The sequence below is a fragment of the Euprymna scolopes genome, chromosome 43, assembly GCF_053919585.1.
Source record: "Euprymna scolopes isolate OS-2025 chromosome 43, ASM5391958v1, whole genome shotgun sequence".
NCBI lineage: Eukaryota > Metazoa > Mollusca > Cephalopoda > Sepiida > Sepiolidae > Euprymna > Euprymna scolopes.
Window position 1 is genome coordinate 30,770,005 of NC_136524.1, and position 17,376 is coordinate 30,787,380.

The following is a 17,376-nucleotide window of genomic DNA, read 5'->3' on the forward strand; positions in this document are numbered from 1 at the left end:
GGTCTAGAAGACTTGCATACTAGCCATCAGTATCGGGAACACAGGCGGGTTCATGGACAATCTGAGTAATGGAGAAATCATGACAGAACCTCTCCTCATCATTGTCTTGTTTGAGTGAGTTAACCATTCCACATTGTGAACATTGAAGTCTCCACAGACATGAATATTAGCTGAAGGATAAGCAGATAGGGCGTGGTCAGTTTTCTCAGATATGCTTTTAAAGATAGGAAATTCGCTGTTGTGGGAGGGCGATAGAGAGTAAATATAAATGCAGTAGTTTGAGCTAGTGCAACCCGGAAGCACATATAGGGTAAGTTAGGATCTTTGGAGATGTCCCTACTACATGGAAAGCCATCTTTAATATAGGCACATATTCCATGCCCATGGCGATCGTGGAGGTCAGATTTGGAAGTTAAATTAGAGTATCCTTTAATTACGAACTCATCTAGGGAAATGGTCTGTCAAATGCCAGTTTCACTTAGAAATAATATGTCTGGTTTATTCTCCTGTAATTGGGTTTCAACCTCTGGAAGGTTAGAACGTAGACCCCTGATGTTAGAGAAGGAGACCTGGTAGTGGGGGTCTACATTAGAAGTTGAAGATCCGGGTTTAATCGTGTGTTTTTTATTGAGACTTTTTAAATGAAAGCAAGAAAAGCAAGGGAGATAAGTCAGTTTGTCATACAGAATTGATCGCAAAGAACTCTTTATCACTAAAACATACTATAAAACTATGATTCAATAAATTTTATTTTTACTTATAATTATTTTTTTTATGGATCATTTTTCATAATTTTAGATATGATACGAAACAATGTAATGGTATTCTTTTGTATATGTCTGTGTGTGTGTGTGTGTGTGTGTGTGTGTGTGTGTGTGTGTGTGTGTGTGTGTGTGTGTATGTGTATATGTGCTTGCTTGACTATAACATTTAATCATAAGCAGAAATTGACATATACATCAAAATCTCCTTATATGTGATTTTGAAAACTTTGAACTGCCTATTCCTGACTCTTTGCATAGTGTTTGTGCATCCGCGTAAATGTTTGCATATGCATCTATGTATGTTTGCATGCATGTGTGTGCGATACAAATCAATTTAATACTTGCAACGCGTGGCCAGGCAGGTACACCTAGTTATAAATATAGAAGAAAGCTGTGTGTGTCTGTGTTTGTATGTCCAGCTAAAAGTCAAAAAAGAAAATGAATTGATTAAACTTTTGATATTAGTGCATTCTGTGAACTGGATTTCTGTAAATAGCCGCTTGGGTTTGCCAGACACCTGACGTAAACTGCTCGCGCATGTCAAGCATCGCCAGTCAGGCCAAGATCACAGTGTAGTATCTGTTTTGATGCTACACTTCACCATTTCTGTCCTCGGTCAGTGGAGGAGAAATCTTTCATGACTGAGATAATTTTTATTTTTGTCCCTATCCAAAGTGCCCCTTTTTAAGGAACTGGATTTTCCCCACATTAAAAGCCGACCTTGTATCTAACTCTACCATTGTGGGAAGACAACATTCATTCTGGGCTTGAACTTTACTCCTGATCTGAAATGGAGCACGTACATTAAATCTGTTGCCAAGGCCGCTGGAAAAATGGTAGGATCGATCCAGTAGATATCTTACTGCTGACGCAATTCTCTATCTATATAAGAGCCAGGTATGCCCAAGGATGGAGTACTGTTGCCACATTTGGGCAGGAGCTGCTAGAAAGGACTTGTCCTGCCTTGATAGAGTCCAAAATAGACTTCGTAGCCTTGTAGATGTCCTTTTCTCTTCTCTGCAACCTCTATCTCACAGAAGAGATGTTGCGAGTTTGTCTCTGCTTTATCGTTATTTTCATGACAAGTGCTTGACTGAGCTTCAATCTATGATCCCCCCTCGCCACCCTTCTACAAGAAGCACTCGTTTAGTTGAAACACTATCAATAATTCCCCCCACACTTTATCTGTGCCTAAACCTAAACGTAGATTCCATGAACAAAGCTTCTTTCTTAGAACTGTGCGCTTGTGGAACTGTCTTCCGTTCTCCTGCTTTCCAGCTGACTACAATCTGGTTGTCTTCAAGTCCAATGTAAACAAGTTCTTGATGAGCTGTTCCACTTAAGTTAACAAATTTATCTAATTTCTATTACTAACAATTACTATATTGTTCAATTGACTGCTGTACACTCTTAACCCTTATCCTCGAGTGGTCTCTGGTCTTGATAAGTGGTGATGCCTATGTTAAAAGGAAAAAATTACAATTAAAATGCACTAGTACCAAAATTTTTTAATGGGCTTACGTTAATAACATTTCAGGAAAATAATATTGTATCTTCCAGATATATATATATATCATAATTTAGGAATTTAAAATTTGTGATTTGAAAAAGTTAAATTTCAAATATAGAAATTTTATTGTATGCAAAGCAAAGAATACAGTATATATTTCCTTAACCCATGAGTTTTCGATGTTTATACATCTCCTCGGAGGAAAATATTAGCAAATGTTATAAAAGGTTTGCACCTTATTTGCTAAAGGTAATAAACATAGAAAATTTAATGAAATGTTTTTTAAGTTTTTAAATCATTTTAGCTGTATAGAATAAGGGAAACTGGCTGGCTATTGATGCAGCAAAAAAAAAAAGAAAAAAAAGGATATTTAACTTCAAATCGAAAGTGTATGCTAAATCCTGTAATGTAAGTGTGTGGATATATATATATATAAATAAATATTTTTTTCACTTTTATTTTTCAGCTGACATAATTATTTTGAATAATGTATTTGAATTTTTCATGCCTCTAGAAACACAATCAAAGTAAGTATATTTATATCTTTATTAGACTTCTCTTAGTCTGTCTATATGTTTGCCTGTCCACTCGACTTTTTCTCAGAAACTACTGAGATGATCTGAATAAAATTTTGTATGATAAGATGCAGCAAACTAACTATTATGGTATCCATTCGATGCACAGTTAATGATTAATATTTAATGTGAAAATGAGCACAAATTTAACCATTTCCAACCATCAATTCTAAATCAACAGGCTATAACTTTTTCTTGTTTATTAATGGGCTAAAGTCTAGTCATATTTGAATGAATTTAATTGAAAACTTTTCCTATGTTGGGTTCGATATCAATTAAAACAAATGACCTTTTGAATTTTATTCATTTACTTTTTAAAATATTAATCGATCACCACTTGTCGAGGCCAAAAGCCACTTGAGGATAAGGGTTGACAAAAACTTTTATTTGGATGATGGAACGGTGCTATGAGAGGATTGAGAATTATGATTAATGCTCAGGACAACACAGCAGATACTTGGTGACATTGAACTTGAAAACGATCATGTTGAATTCTGTTGGGAAGCATTCCCATGGTAACTTTTTTTTTTTTTGCATAGGCGTCACCACTTATCAAGGCCGATAGGCCACTAAAGGATAAGGGTTAAAGAGTGTAGAGTAGTCAAAAGGACAATATAGTAATCGATAGTAATGGAAGTTCGGTAAATTTGTTAACTTAAGTGGAACGGCTCATCAGAAACTCGTTCACGTTGGACTTGAAGACAACCATATTATAGACAGCTGGAAAGCAGGAAAACGGAAGACAATTCCACAGGCGTACAGTTCTAAGAAAGAAGTTTTGTTCATGGAATCTATGTTTAGGTTTAGGTTAAGATAAAGAGTGTGGAAAATTATTGATAATGTTTTCAGTTAGTCTAGTGTTTCTTGTGAAAGTTTGGTGAGGGGGGACCATAGATTGAACCTCAGTCGAACACTTTCCATGAAAATAACGATAAAGCAGAGACAAACTCGCAACATCTCTTCTGTGAGATAGAGGTTGCAGCGAAGAGAAAAGGACATCTCCCACCAGGCCACTAAATCTATTTTGAACCCTATCAAGGCAGGACAAGTCTTTTCTAGCAGCTCCTGCCCATATGTGGCAACAGTATTCCATCCTTGGACGTATCTGGCTCTTATATAGATAGAGAATTTCATCAGCAGTGAGATATCTACTGGATCGATAGAAGGATCCGACCATTTTTCCAGCGGCCTTGGCAACAGATTTGATGTACGTATTCCATTTCAGATCAGGAGTAAAGGTCAAGCCCAGAAGCCTGTCAAAACTTGAGACCTCCCCAAGACGAGAGCCATTCATTTTAATTGATGCCAGATAGGGATCAGAATGTTGATGATGTAAAGATAGAAGCTTGGTTTTAGATGCATTAAAAGTAACCAACCACTCCTTTCCCCATTGTACAACGTGATCAAGATGAGAGGAGAGAGAATCGGAGAGAACTTGGTCGTTTACTGTCTTAGATGTGCTACCATAGATGGTAGTGTCGTCAGCAAAAATGTCTACGAATGATGTAAGGATGTGATTTGGAAGATCATTAATGTAGATCAAGAAAAGAGTTGGGCCCAGGATGGACCCCTGAGGGACTCCAGCATTTATACTGTGAGCTTCTGATTTTTGCCCATCAACTACTACTCTTATGAACCTATCAGAGAGAAATGATTTAATAATTGAGAAGACATTTCCAGCTATACCATAGCTGGAGATCTTGTGAAATAAACTTTTATGCCATACCCTATCAAAGGCCTTTGATATGTCAAGAGCAATTGCCCTAGAAAGATTGCCTCTGTCGAGAGATTTGCTAATCCTATGAGATATAACTGTAAGCACATCTGCTGTAGATCTAGCAGAACGGAAATCATATTGTGTGTTACTAAGAAGGTTATTTTTGCTGAGATTGTTGATTACTTCGCTATTAAACACAGATTCCAGCAACTTACTCATGACGCACAGGAGACTTATTGACCTGTACTGAGAGGGGGATGAACGATCACCTGAATTCTTAAATACAGGGCATACTGATGAGATTTTCCAGGGTGACAGGATGCAATTCTCTTTAAGACAACGTTTAAACAGTTTTGTAAGGATGGGTGCTAGTCCTGGTTGAAGTTTTTTGAGTACTATAATTGGAATACCGTCAGGGCCGGTTTCTTTACTGGAATCAAGGTTTTTGATTAGCTTGGCAACATCACATCCAGATATTTGTATATCACATAGTGTGTTTTCTGATACAGGAGGAAATACTGGGGGTTGGCAGCCTTGGTCGCAAAGGGTAGAATTGGCTGCAAAGTTCTTGGCAAAGAGTTTGGCTTTGTCTGATGCTGACGAGATTAACTCAGGTCCATTGATGATAGTTGGGATAGAGCACACGCTTCTGTTCAGGATTCTGTTTGCTATTTGCCAAAACTGGTGGGAACCAAGCTGCTGCTCAGCTACTTTGGACTTAACGGATTGAGCATACAACTCTCTTGCGTTCTTTATTACTTTCTTATAATGGTTGCTGGCAGTCCTGAAAGCGGCTTTAGTTTCCATACATCTATTACGTTGGAAGCAGTGGAAAAAGTGATTTCTGTGCGCAATAGCAGCAGCACATTCTGGAGAAAACCATGACTGGCTGTTAGGTTTTTGCTGGAATTTTTTGAGGGTATGAAATTGTCTATACCTACAATTAACCATTCTGTCAGGTCTGATACTATAGATGACACATCCTTTTTAAACATGGAACGCAGAGGAAGATCCGATATAAATGTACGGAAACTATCCCAGTCAGCCATAGTGTATCGATATACTGTACGATGGAGAGGTACGTCTGAGGACTTATTACATTTCATTTTTATCTTAATTGATACAACTGAGTGGTCTGAAGATCCAAGAGGAGACAGAACGGAAACTGAACATAGTTCAGGGCAAGTTGTGAGAAAAAGGTCTAGAAGACTTGCATACTGGCCGTCATTGTCGGGCACACGGGTGGGTTCGTGAACAATCTGAGTGAGGTCATAAGCAATGGAGAAATCATGACAGAATCTCCCCTCATCATCGGTCTCGTTCCATCATAGCAATAGGAGTAAAAATAAAAAAAACACGAAATTCAGATTTTTTTTTCATTGTTTTAAGAATTTACAACCATAGCCTGACTTAAGTAACCATAATTTGTAAACTAATAATCCTACTGGGCTCAAATTTTTAACACGTGTCATCTGAAAGTTATTGATTTTTTATTATAGATACCATCTATTTGTCAGGCTCTGGGCTTATTGCATGTCATGCCGTGTGGATATATAATTAAGTACAATCACACAGGAATATATCTATCAAATTCTTATACATCTTTCATCAGACAAAATTCCAAAATATTCTTTATTTAAAACATATTTTGAAACAACACACACCACGCAATATATAAACAAGTCCAACTTGTCAAGGCCAAAAGCCATTCTAGGATAAGTGTTAGTGAGATTTTTCAGTTGGATATTGGAAAATACTATGAAAGGGGGGAGAACTATGGTTAATACACAGGGTGAGACATTAAATAGAGAGAGAGTTAGCTGTTTTTTTTTATTCTGGTGGTAACCTGCTTCCTAACATTTTTTTTTTTTTTTTTCTGGTTTACTCTCTCCCATGAAAATAAAAACATATGAATGTTGATGTAAGAACAAAAACACCAAATCAAAGCTGAATACTGAAACAAAGTAAATAATGAAATAAAACAAAATACTTTTTCTTTCTAAATTAATAACAAAATTCTAAAATGCTAAATTTCTTCTTTTGGGCATATTTGCTGCACTTCATTTTTTTTTTCTTTTGTTTTTTAATGCGTGCCTGATTATTATTAAAGACATGAACTATAAAATGAAACAAAATAAATTAGTAAATAAAATATATACAACTTAATGTTGGAAAAAATATTTGTTTCATTTACATTTTTGAATTTAAAAAAAAAATTTTTTTCTTTATTTATTTATTTTATTTATTTATTTTTTTTAGAAATTGCTGTTTGATTCCTAATATGCCAATACTCAACTATCTTTTTAATTATTTTATTTATTTATTTTTTTTCAGGGCTTTTTTTTTTTTTAACTTAATGATCACTTTGTAAAACAAAACAAAAATACCTCTGTCTAAAAGGATTTCTCCTTTGTTGAAAAACACCAGAACCCTGGTTGTAGGCTTGTTTAACATGCTTTCTAAGATTTCCTTTCATTTGAAAGTCCTTGTTTCTTAATTTACAGCTTATAACTCATAAAAACAAAACAAAACCACCTCAGTATAGAAGGATTTTTTTCCTTCATTGAAAGATAACAGAACCAATAGTTATAGGATTAATTAACATGCTTTTTATTAGGGCTACATTTCTCATCTTATCCGCCACTTAATAAAAACAAAACACAATTACTTCAGTCTATAAGTATTTCTCTAAATACACCAGAACCAATGGTTTCAGAATTGATTAAAATATGCCTTTGTCAACATTCTTTAGTCACTGCTTTCCTCAGTCTACAATAATACGCTAGATAATTAATTTGTTATTTAGGAAGTTGGATACTTTCAATGAATCTGTTCTGGTTTTGTCCCATCTTTGTGCCATTTTTCTACCGGGCTATGCTAGTACACAGGCCCTGCCAGTTTTTAATCTTTTAAATTCTTGTTTTTTATTTTTATTTTTTTTTATTTTTTGACCAAAGCCAATGGGCATCTCCTGCTTTTATGATAATCATCTTTTTCATTCTTGTTAGCTTCTTACATCAAGTGGCTTCATGCCTTGTCTCAAGCAATTTTCATTTAAAAAAATTCTATCAAGGTTTTTTTTTTAAGTTTTTGTCTTTTTAATAATCTTTTAAATTCTTTTTTTTTTTCTTTTTCTACAGTTTGTGGAAATTTATAAAAGCACATACCTCTCGCAAAGGTGTTGTTTTAATTACACATCCAAGTATTGAAGAATCAGTAAAGCATTTAAAGGTAAGTATGTTTCATGCACGCATCAGTAAACATCTTAATTACGCATTAATTACTATGATGAAACAGAAAACAAATTTTTAAATTTTATTCAAAATTAGCAGGCCACCTGGCATTAAATGCTTAAATATGATATTTTAATTCATGCAGATTTCATATTTATTATAGAGCTAATTCTCTATTGATTACTATATTGTACCCAATATATAGTAGTGATTTCAAAAGTTAAAAAAAAATGACTTTAGTGCAATCAGCTAGAATCGAAAACTAAACATTTAGTACTCCAGCCTTAGTCGTTACTGTTTGAGCTATCGTTAGATGGATGAGAAATAGCTAAAATTTTACCATGTATAAATGTATATTTGCACATACATAAAAAAAGCACTTTAAGTTGATGTATGCCTGCAAAGTTTCACTTTTTTTTTCAATTTTGAACCCTTAGCATCTATTTTTACCAGCTAAAGGTCCAAATCTCTTATATATCAGATTTTAAATCTGTAGACCAAAAATTTGAAAAAGGAGTTTGATAGAGACCGTTCCTCAAACAAACAAACAGACAAAGTCATATATATATATATATATATTTATTTATTTATTTATATATATATATAAATATATGAGAGAGAGATATTAGTAAATATATACTTCATCAAGCTACATATTTTTGCTAGTTTGGGAGGGTGATATTGTGGTGTATGTTGACCCCTCCCTGTCCAACAGAAGAGGTAACAAACCAGATGATATCATGATACCACTCAACATACACATACACACAAAAAGAAAACAGGAGTTAATGCCTGGAAGAATGAACGGATAATATGTTACATATATGTCTGGCTGGTGATCATCTAGCAATTAAAATGGACAGCTAATTCATTTATCAATGAGTACGAGGCACTTTGTTTATAAAAAAGACTTAGTTTATTTTACGATATATTTAATATACATACTTCAACACAATGACAGCGGCGAGGAGTTCGTAGTAGGGGTGTTTGCGAACTGTGTCAATTTGTGTCCCTCAGCTGTCTGTCTCTCTGACTGTCTGCCTCTACTTTGTTTATCTTTTATTGATATCTCTTCAACCTCTTAACCTATTTCTTCGCCAGTTGTTATTGCACTTTTCGTTGGTTTTCGGTCTGACTCATGATCGATTGACGTCATGGATCCAGGTCGCTACAAGTCCGGGGATTCCATTGTTTATTTTCGTTTGCCTGGACATTAGTTTGCTCGCACCTCTGCTTAACAAATATACTAGCCATCCCTGCCTAATGGAAAAATGATATCATGAAAAACAAGCATACTACATCATTGTTTGGTTTTTATATATCAGAAGTCACTTTAAATTAAAAAAACAAATAAATAATGATTTTTTTTTAATTTTAAAATTGCGTTATTATTTGATTTCACTTTCGATCATAAAAATTCAGGAATTCATGATGCTTCATAAGATGTGCTACCAAGTGCATAACACATCGGCCAGACTTATATTTTGTGAAGATGTGAAAACCACCAATCTGTCCATAACAACAGTAGGGGGGTGGTATTCTTAGAGGAACTTCTAACAGTGTTTAGAAACAATTTTAAAATAAAAAATCATTTTTTATTCTCTTAATATGCTAAGGGTTTCGATATATATCATATATAAATATCGAAAGTCACTTAAAAACTAATAAATGATATTTTTATTTTAAAAATGCATCATTTTCACTTTCTATTATAAAAATTGCGTATCACATGATGCTTCATTTGATGTGAACATTTCTTTATTCAGCACTTGTACAGTTTAATCAAGACATTAAAAAATGAAAATATCAAAGACAAAAAGGTTATGTTGTACGTATCCGTTTTGAACTGAAGATCTCCGGAAAAAAAAATTTCACTTAATTTGATCGAGTACTTTTAAAATTTTTTTTAATTTTTACAGTGGAAAAGCACGTTTTTATGAGAGCGCATTGAAGGCAGACATCTTGAATTTTTTTTAAATTTTTGTTTGGAGTTTAGAAACAGCGAAGGGAGATAACTCAATTTAAAGTGCCGACACTCCCTCCCCATCTTTAATATTAGCTTTTCTTCCTAAAAATCGAACCTTTTGCTCGGTATCATAATAAATTGTTTTTTCGCTGTAAAAAAAATAAACTACTTGATGAAATTAAGCGAAACTTTTTTACGGAGAACTTCATTCCATAACAAATATGTACAATTTAAACTATTTTTTTTTCAATATTTTCATTTTTTAATGTCTTGATTAAACTGTACAAGTACCCTTTATTTAAACATGTGCCAGTAAATGTATGACACATCGGCTAGACTTGGCTTACAACGGGAGGCTCGTTGGCAACAAAATGATTAAAAGTCCTTTGAAGTACTCTAACATTGTAATGAATCCCAATCTTTTCAATCACCTTGTCAAATCCTTTTATCACACTCCCCAGGGCTCCCATTACGTTACTATGATTCTGATACTGTACATTCTTTAACCTTTATCTTCGAGTAGCCTCTGGATCTTGATAAGTGGTGACTCCTGTGAAAAAAAAAAAAAAAAAAGGTACTACTTCTACCCCCCCCCCCCCCCCCCATTTTCTTCAATTTCCACCATTTTTTTCATCTCCCTTTTCAGGTTTTGGTATTTTTCGACCTTCTCTTTCTTTTTCCTCCACATTCACATGGTTCTGCTTTATCAATTGCCTTGTGTTCCTTTTTTCCAACAAGACTAAATCTGGTCTCCTTGCTTCACTCACTTATTATTATTATTAGTAGTAGTAGAAGTAGTAGTAGTAGTAGAGTCTGAACATATTTAAAAAATAAATAAATGATTTTATTCATTTTAAAATTGTATCATTTTTATTAATTTACTTATTTATTTTTTTTTTTTTTTTCAATTTCTATTAGGATTGTTTCTGATATTTATTAGGTTGGCTTAATGGTACAATTCTTGGTCAATTCTCAGCTCAGTTTGTGAATAATTTTTTTCTGGTCTCTGAATTATTATTGTTGTTACATTGTATTTATATTAATAAATATTAATTCCAATTGCAAGTGAGACTGAGTGACAGACAAAGCCAGTTAGAGATGTATAAAACACATATAAATATTTTGGCTGCTTGTCCAGAATTACCCTTATATATATATAAAAAAAAATAAAAAACAAAGTAAAATCTGTATAATGTACCTGTGATGAAAAGAAAACATATTCCAAAAATCATGTAAATTAATCAAGTAGTTTTATTTTCATAAAGAAAATAAAATTTTATAGTGAAACTACAATAGACTAGTCCGATGTGCTGTCTTGAAGTCTGAAAGAAAGGCAATAACTCCAAATAATTCAAATTTGCAAGATTTTAGAAACCCATTCTTAACAAGGGAGGGTATTGGAAAAAAATCAAATTCACTTAAAAAAAACTGTGATCAATTTATGTGATTTTTGGTATATGATATTTTCTTTCTGTCACAGGTATGTACATCATGCAGATATTTCTTTATTTTTGTTTTTAATATAGGAGGAATTCTGGACAAGAACCAAACTTTTCTTTATTAAAGTGTGATTAAATTAGTTGTTTTTTTTTATTTTTGTGTTTTTTGTTTTCTAGTATATTAATTTGGTGCTTGCGCAGAATAGTGAATTTTTAAACCAACACATTTCAAGTGTAAACATTATTACATACTTATGCATCATGTTTAAATTAGTATATATCCCAAAAATGATCCAGTAGAAAAATGATTACAAGTAAAATTAAATTTTAATGAATTATCAGGTTTTATCCTATGTTTTCATGTGAAAGAATCTTGCGAAACAAACAGATTTATCTCCCTTGCTTTGCTAGAAATCCACCATTAAAAAAATAAAGATTAACAAATGGGCATTTTCTATGATTTTTTTTATTACCGAAAAATAGATATAAGCACATTTTCTACTGGATCATTTTTTTGCAAATTAATACTATTTTTGACATGACACATAAAAACATAATATTTACACCTGCAATGTGTTTGTTTCAAGATGAGGTCAAGTCAAGTTGGCGATGTGTCTAAACTACACACTTAGTTGATTTTTAGATGGTGGTCGGATCTGTTTTAAACAAATATCGCATTTAAAATTGTTGCTGACAAGTAGATTTTATGTTATTAATAAGGTTAGGACAACAGCATATTGTTTTAACTCTCGAGTGTGTATCATTTGATATCTTGTATGCTTTTATATAGAGTGATATGGTTCTAGGTTGATTAACTGTGTCTGACTGTCAGATATATACTCAAGAGTCAAAACAATGAAAAGAATATTCTCTTGTCATAGCTCTAGTTATTGACCTTTATTATCCAATGTTTTTTGTAATGGTTTTTAACATTTTGGTTTCCACCTAAGATACTCAACAAACAATGTGCATGCATAAAAGAAAATCATAGTGTTTTTCAATATCAACAAAAGAATAAAATTGAAAATTCTGGAAGAGATGTAATAATTAATATAATAATATTATATTTTTTTTTTAACGAAAAGCAAAAAATAAAAAGAAACGACGCTGTTTTGCAATTTCTCATTGTTCCAAGGGAGACAACTCTCTTTTACTAAGAGATTCGTTCATTTTTTTTTTTTTCATCTCATAATTTAGGACTCTAATAATGCTATCGGTAAGTTTTCATCAACGGTTTACAAAAACATACTTTTATGTTTTTTGTTCCTTTTTTGTGGGAGCGGGGTATTCAATTATATAACTTGTATAGTTTTAAATAGGTGCTTCTGCAGCCTATCCTGCCTTGACAGAGTACAAAATAGACTTCGTGGCTTAGTGGGGATGCCCTTTTCTCTACCCTGCAACCTCTCTCTCACAGAAGAGACGTTGCGAACCTATCCTTGTTTTATCGTTATTTCCATGGCAGGTGCTCGTCTGAACTCCAATCTCTGGTCCCCCCTCGCCAATCTTTCACGAAAAACACCCGTCTAGCTGAATCCACTGTGAAAAATTTCCCCCACTTTTTATCTGTGCCTAAATCAAAACGTGGATTCCATGAACAAAGTTTCTTTCTTAGAACTGCACGCCTGTGGAACTCTGTTCCGTCTGCCTGCTTCCCACCGGACTACAACTTGGATATCTTCAAGTCCAACGTTAACAAATTCCTAATGAACCGCCCCCTTAAGTAAACACTTCATCAAATCTCCACACTAACGTAATGTACTTGCAATAACCCTTATCCCTGAGTGACTTCCAGGCCTTGATAAGTGGTGATCACTGTGTAAAAAAAAACAAAAAAAAACTGTTTTTCTGTAAGTAACAGTGCCGACATTAACTAAGAAGAAGAACCGTTTAATATTTCACAAACATTCTGTTTACATTGGGGGGGGGGAAGAGATGTAATAATTGATATGATATTATATATATATATATATATATATATATATATATATATATATATATATATATATATATGTATATATTTTAATGGGAAACAACAACAAAAAACAACAAATACCAGTACCATTGATTTATGTGAAAATTACACACATAAATGTTTTAATAAAATTGCTGAGTTTAACAAAAAGGAAGTAAGGTTAGGGTTAGCTAAACCTAACTCTAACCTTAAAACTACTTCCTTTTCATTAAACTCAGCAATTGTGTTAAAATATTTATGTACAACTTTCACACATATCAGTGGTACTGGTATTCATTATTTTTTGGTTTTGTTTTTTCTTAGAATAAAAAATTATTTATTAATGATAGAAGAAAAAATTTTTACAGAAAATTATTAAATACTGAAATAATGTTCTGTAAAACTGTTTTGGTTCATTTTGTCTCATCTTGAGTGAAAATTAAAATGGCGATCACTGAAAATCATTAGGGAATACATTGGATAATAACATAAAAACTACTTCTCGGCAACAATTTTAAATGTGTTAAAATAGATTAAAATTAAATTAATGTTTAGTTGGAACTCCTCTGCGTCTTAACCCAAAATATACTATTCTATACAGACACCTACATATTTTTTTCTTCAATGTTTATAATTGATATTTTTCATTGAAAATACCCCTAAAAATAAGCATTAGGTAAGTTAGTGTTTTTACCAAAAATACACTATTCTGTTCAAACACTCCTAATTTTTTTCTTCAATGTTTATATTTGATATTTTTCTCTTTTTCAAATTCCAGGTCGATATCAAAGTGACTGATTGGGTCAAAGAAGTTGATATTAGTTCTATTCTGAGTAAAGCCAGTCTTGTTCTACTCGGTAAAAGAATACCTTCAGAAACTGAATTGGCAAACTTACACCTTTATGAAACAATATAAAATTTTTAGGATCCTATTTTTTGTTAGACCTGAAAAAAAAAAATTCTCACACATGAAGCTGGGCCAAAAAAGGATTCTCACACGTCGTTGAAAAAAAAAAAAAAATAAGAGAAAAATGCATGCATACCAAAAAAAAAACTCAAATAGAAAAAAAAAAAAAATCTTATTTTGATTTTGTTATTAAAGATATTTTGTTGAAAACTTTTTTTTTTTACTATCTCTAAAATCGTTTTTATAGATTGAATTTCAATGCTAGTATACCAGTTCAGTACTAAATTTCTGGTCTTGCAAAAGTTAGGTTGTGATATTATATAATTAGTGTAACCTCAAATGACATAGCCTTGTCTTTTTTTTATCTGAGCGTTTTTTTTTTTCAATTACTCTCCCAACCCCACCAAAAGATCTGATATTTTAAATTCAGAAGCAAAGCAATAGTTTTTTTGTTGTTTTTGTTGGTTTTTTTTTGTGGTTTTTTTTTTGGTTACTTTTTATTTTTTGTAACTTTTGTAATTTTATTGATTTAACCTAACCCAATAGATCAGTAAAATCAAAAATTGCCAAAAGCTGAAAAAAAATGCTAAACATTGATTTTTTTGTTGGCTGACGGTTATATCTATTATTAGTGAATCTATCGACAAAGGCTTCCTTTCTAGGGCAATTGCTCTTGACATATCAAAGGCCTTCGATAAGGTATGGCATAAAGGTTTACTTCACAAGATCTCCAGCTACGGTATAACTGGAAATGTTTTCTCAATTATTAAATCATTTCTCTCTGGTAGGCTCATAAGAGTAGTGATTGATGGGCAGAAATCAGAAGCTCACAATATTAATGCTGGAGTCCCTCAGGGGTCCATCCTGGGCCCAACTCTCTTCCTGATCTACATCAATGATCTTCCAAATCACATACTTAAATCATTCGTTGACATCTATGCTGATGACACAACCATCTATGGCAACACATCAAAGGCCGTAAATGACAAAGTTCTTTCTGATTCGCTCTCCTCTGATCTTGAGCGCGTGGTAAGAGGTGGCTGGTTACTTTTAATGCATCTAAAACCAAGCTCCTATCTTTACATCATGAACGCTCTGATCCCCATCTGGCATCAATTGAAATGGATGGCTCTCGTCTTGGGGAGGCTCCATGTTTTGACAAGCTTCTGAGATTGACCTTTATTCCTGATCTGAAATGGAACATGTACATCAAGTCTGTTGCCAAGACCGCTGGAAAAATAGTAGGATCCTTCTACCGCTCCAGAAGATATCTCACTGTTGATGCAATTTTCTATCTATATAAAAGCCAAGTATGTCCAAGACTGGAGTACTGCTGCCACATTTGGGCAGGAGCTGCTAAAAACAGCCTATCCTGCCTTGACAGAGTACAAAATAGACTTCATAGCTTAGTGGGGGATGCCCTTTTCTTTTCCCTGCAACCTCTCTCCCACAGAAGAGACGTTGCGAGCCTGTCTTTGTTGTATCGTTATTTTCATTGCAATCTATAGTCCCCACTCGTCAAACTTTCACGAAAACCACTCATCTAGCTGAAACCACTGTCAATAATTTCCCCGACTCTTTACCTGTGCCTACACTTAAATGTAGATTCCATGAACAAAGTTTCCTTCTTAGAACTGCCCATCTATGGAACTCTCTTGCATTTGCCTGTTTTCTAGCTGATTACAATTTGGTAGCTTTCTAGTCCAACGTAAACAAATGCTTGATGAACCGGCCCCTTAAGTCCTCCCTTGCCAATCTTTCACAAAAAACACCCGTCTAGCTGAAACCATTGTCACTAATTTTCCCCATTCTTTATCTGTGCCTAAATCAAAATGTAGATTCCATGAACAAAGCTTCTTTCTTAGAACTGCACCTCTGTGGAATTGTCTTCCGTTTTCCTGTTTTCCACCTGACTACAACTTGGATGTCTTCAAGTCTAACATAAACAAATTCCTGATAAACTGACCCCTTAAGACACTTTATCAAATCTCCATTACTAACAATTACTACGATATTATCCCATTGATTACTGTACACCCTTATCCCCGAGTGGCTTCTGAGCCTTGATAAGTGGTGACTACCATGTAAAAAAAAAAAATCAAATTTTTCGGTGGTGGCAGCAGACTGAACAGATCAAAAAAAGGACCAGACTGTTATTTGAGGTTAACCACCTGTACAATATCACGTAACCTAAATTTTCAGAGGCCAGAAATTTGGTACCCATCTGGTACACTAGCACCTGAATTTTTTTTTTTTTTTTTTTTTTTTTTAAATTTGTATTAGCACACCTTTTTAACATTGTCCAGATTGTCAGATATGTTGAACTACGACACCACATGTCCCCCGTTCAACAACTCGCCGACTCCAACATTGTGTGCCGCCATGGATTGGTTCTAGATTGTTCAGTAAAAAGCACCTGAAGAAAGTCAGAGGTTATAATTAACCAAAATGTGAGAACGCTCAAAATGATGTTACGTTATTCATAAGACTGGTCGAGTCGTTAGTCATGGTTTGTTTGAATCCGTACAATTATGCATGCCTCCACAATCAGTCGTAAACAAAAAAATGTCTCTTGTACTTTTAATAACAAGCAACGAGACTGCTTAGAAAAAATGTTTATTCTCCATTGAAAATACTGACAGCAAGGAAGGGTTACAAGGTGGCGCTGGTGTGTGTACAAAATGAAAGAGATATATAACGTCTTCGCTCCCTCTGCTGCAGTTGCTTCTTCTCTGCTATTGTCTGGCTGTCTCTCTTTTATTGGGAAGGAAAATATAGGGAAGATAGATAAGAAAATAGAGAAAGAAGGAGAGAAGCTAGAAACAATAAATAGGGAATATGGAAATACATATATCTAGAAAAGTGAACATGTCTGTGTGTTTGTGTACATTTCCGTACGCAATAACTCTGTCAATTTTCAGTCTAGAGACTCGAAATTTGATATACAGGGTACTGAGATTTGGGAAAATCTTTGTAATCTATTTTTGGCCAGAAATTTGGCTGTTAAGGGGTCAAAGTTCAACGATTTGACCTTTGAGAACTCTACCAAACTCCTCCGCCAATTTTGGGTATAAACAATTGAAATTTTAGATATAGGTTCCTTGAACATGGATCTAACTTAATAACTTGATTTGAGCCCAAAATAATAAATGTTAAGGGGTCAAAGTTTAAAAATTTTGACCTCTGCGGTCTCTACCAAATTACTCAGACAATTTCTGGTCTAAACATTTGAAATTTGACATAAAGGGTATTCAGAGATAGAGCAAGCTTTTTAATCGGTTTGAATCGAAAATGTGAGCTACCAATATATA

The 17,376-nt window shown here is 33.7% G+C and overlaps 1 protein-coding gene across 2 annotated transcripts in view; it reads left to right on the forward strand.

Moving 5' to 3' along the window:
* LOC145268266 (uncharacterized) overlaps window positions 1-14,275 on the forward strand; it is a 56,972-nt gene extending 42,697 nt beyond the window's left edge. For both annotated transcript variants that reach the window (XM_080123628.1, XM_080123627.1), the window contains exons 7-9: window positions 2,741-2,801; window positions 7,707-7,797; window positions 13,937-14,275. In XM_080123628.1, the coding sequence (XP_079979754.1) occupies window positions 2,741-2,801; window positions 7,707-7,797; window positions 13,937-14,074 (290 nt within the window). In that variant the 3' untranslated portion in view covers window positions 14,075-14,275. The remainder of the gene's footprint in view (window positions 1-2,740; window positions 2,802-7,706; window positions 7,798-13,936) is intronic.
* Window positions 14,276-17,376: the final 3,101 nt, after the last annotated feature.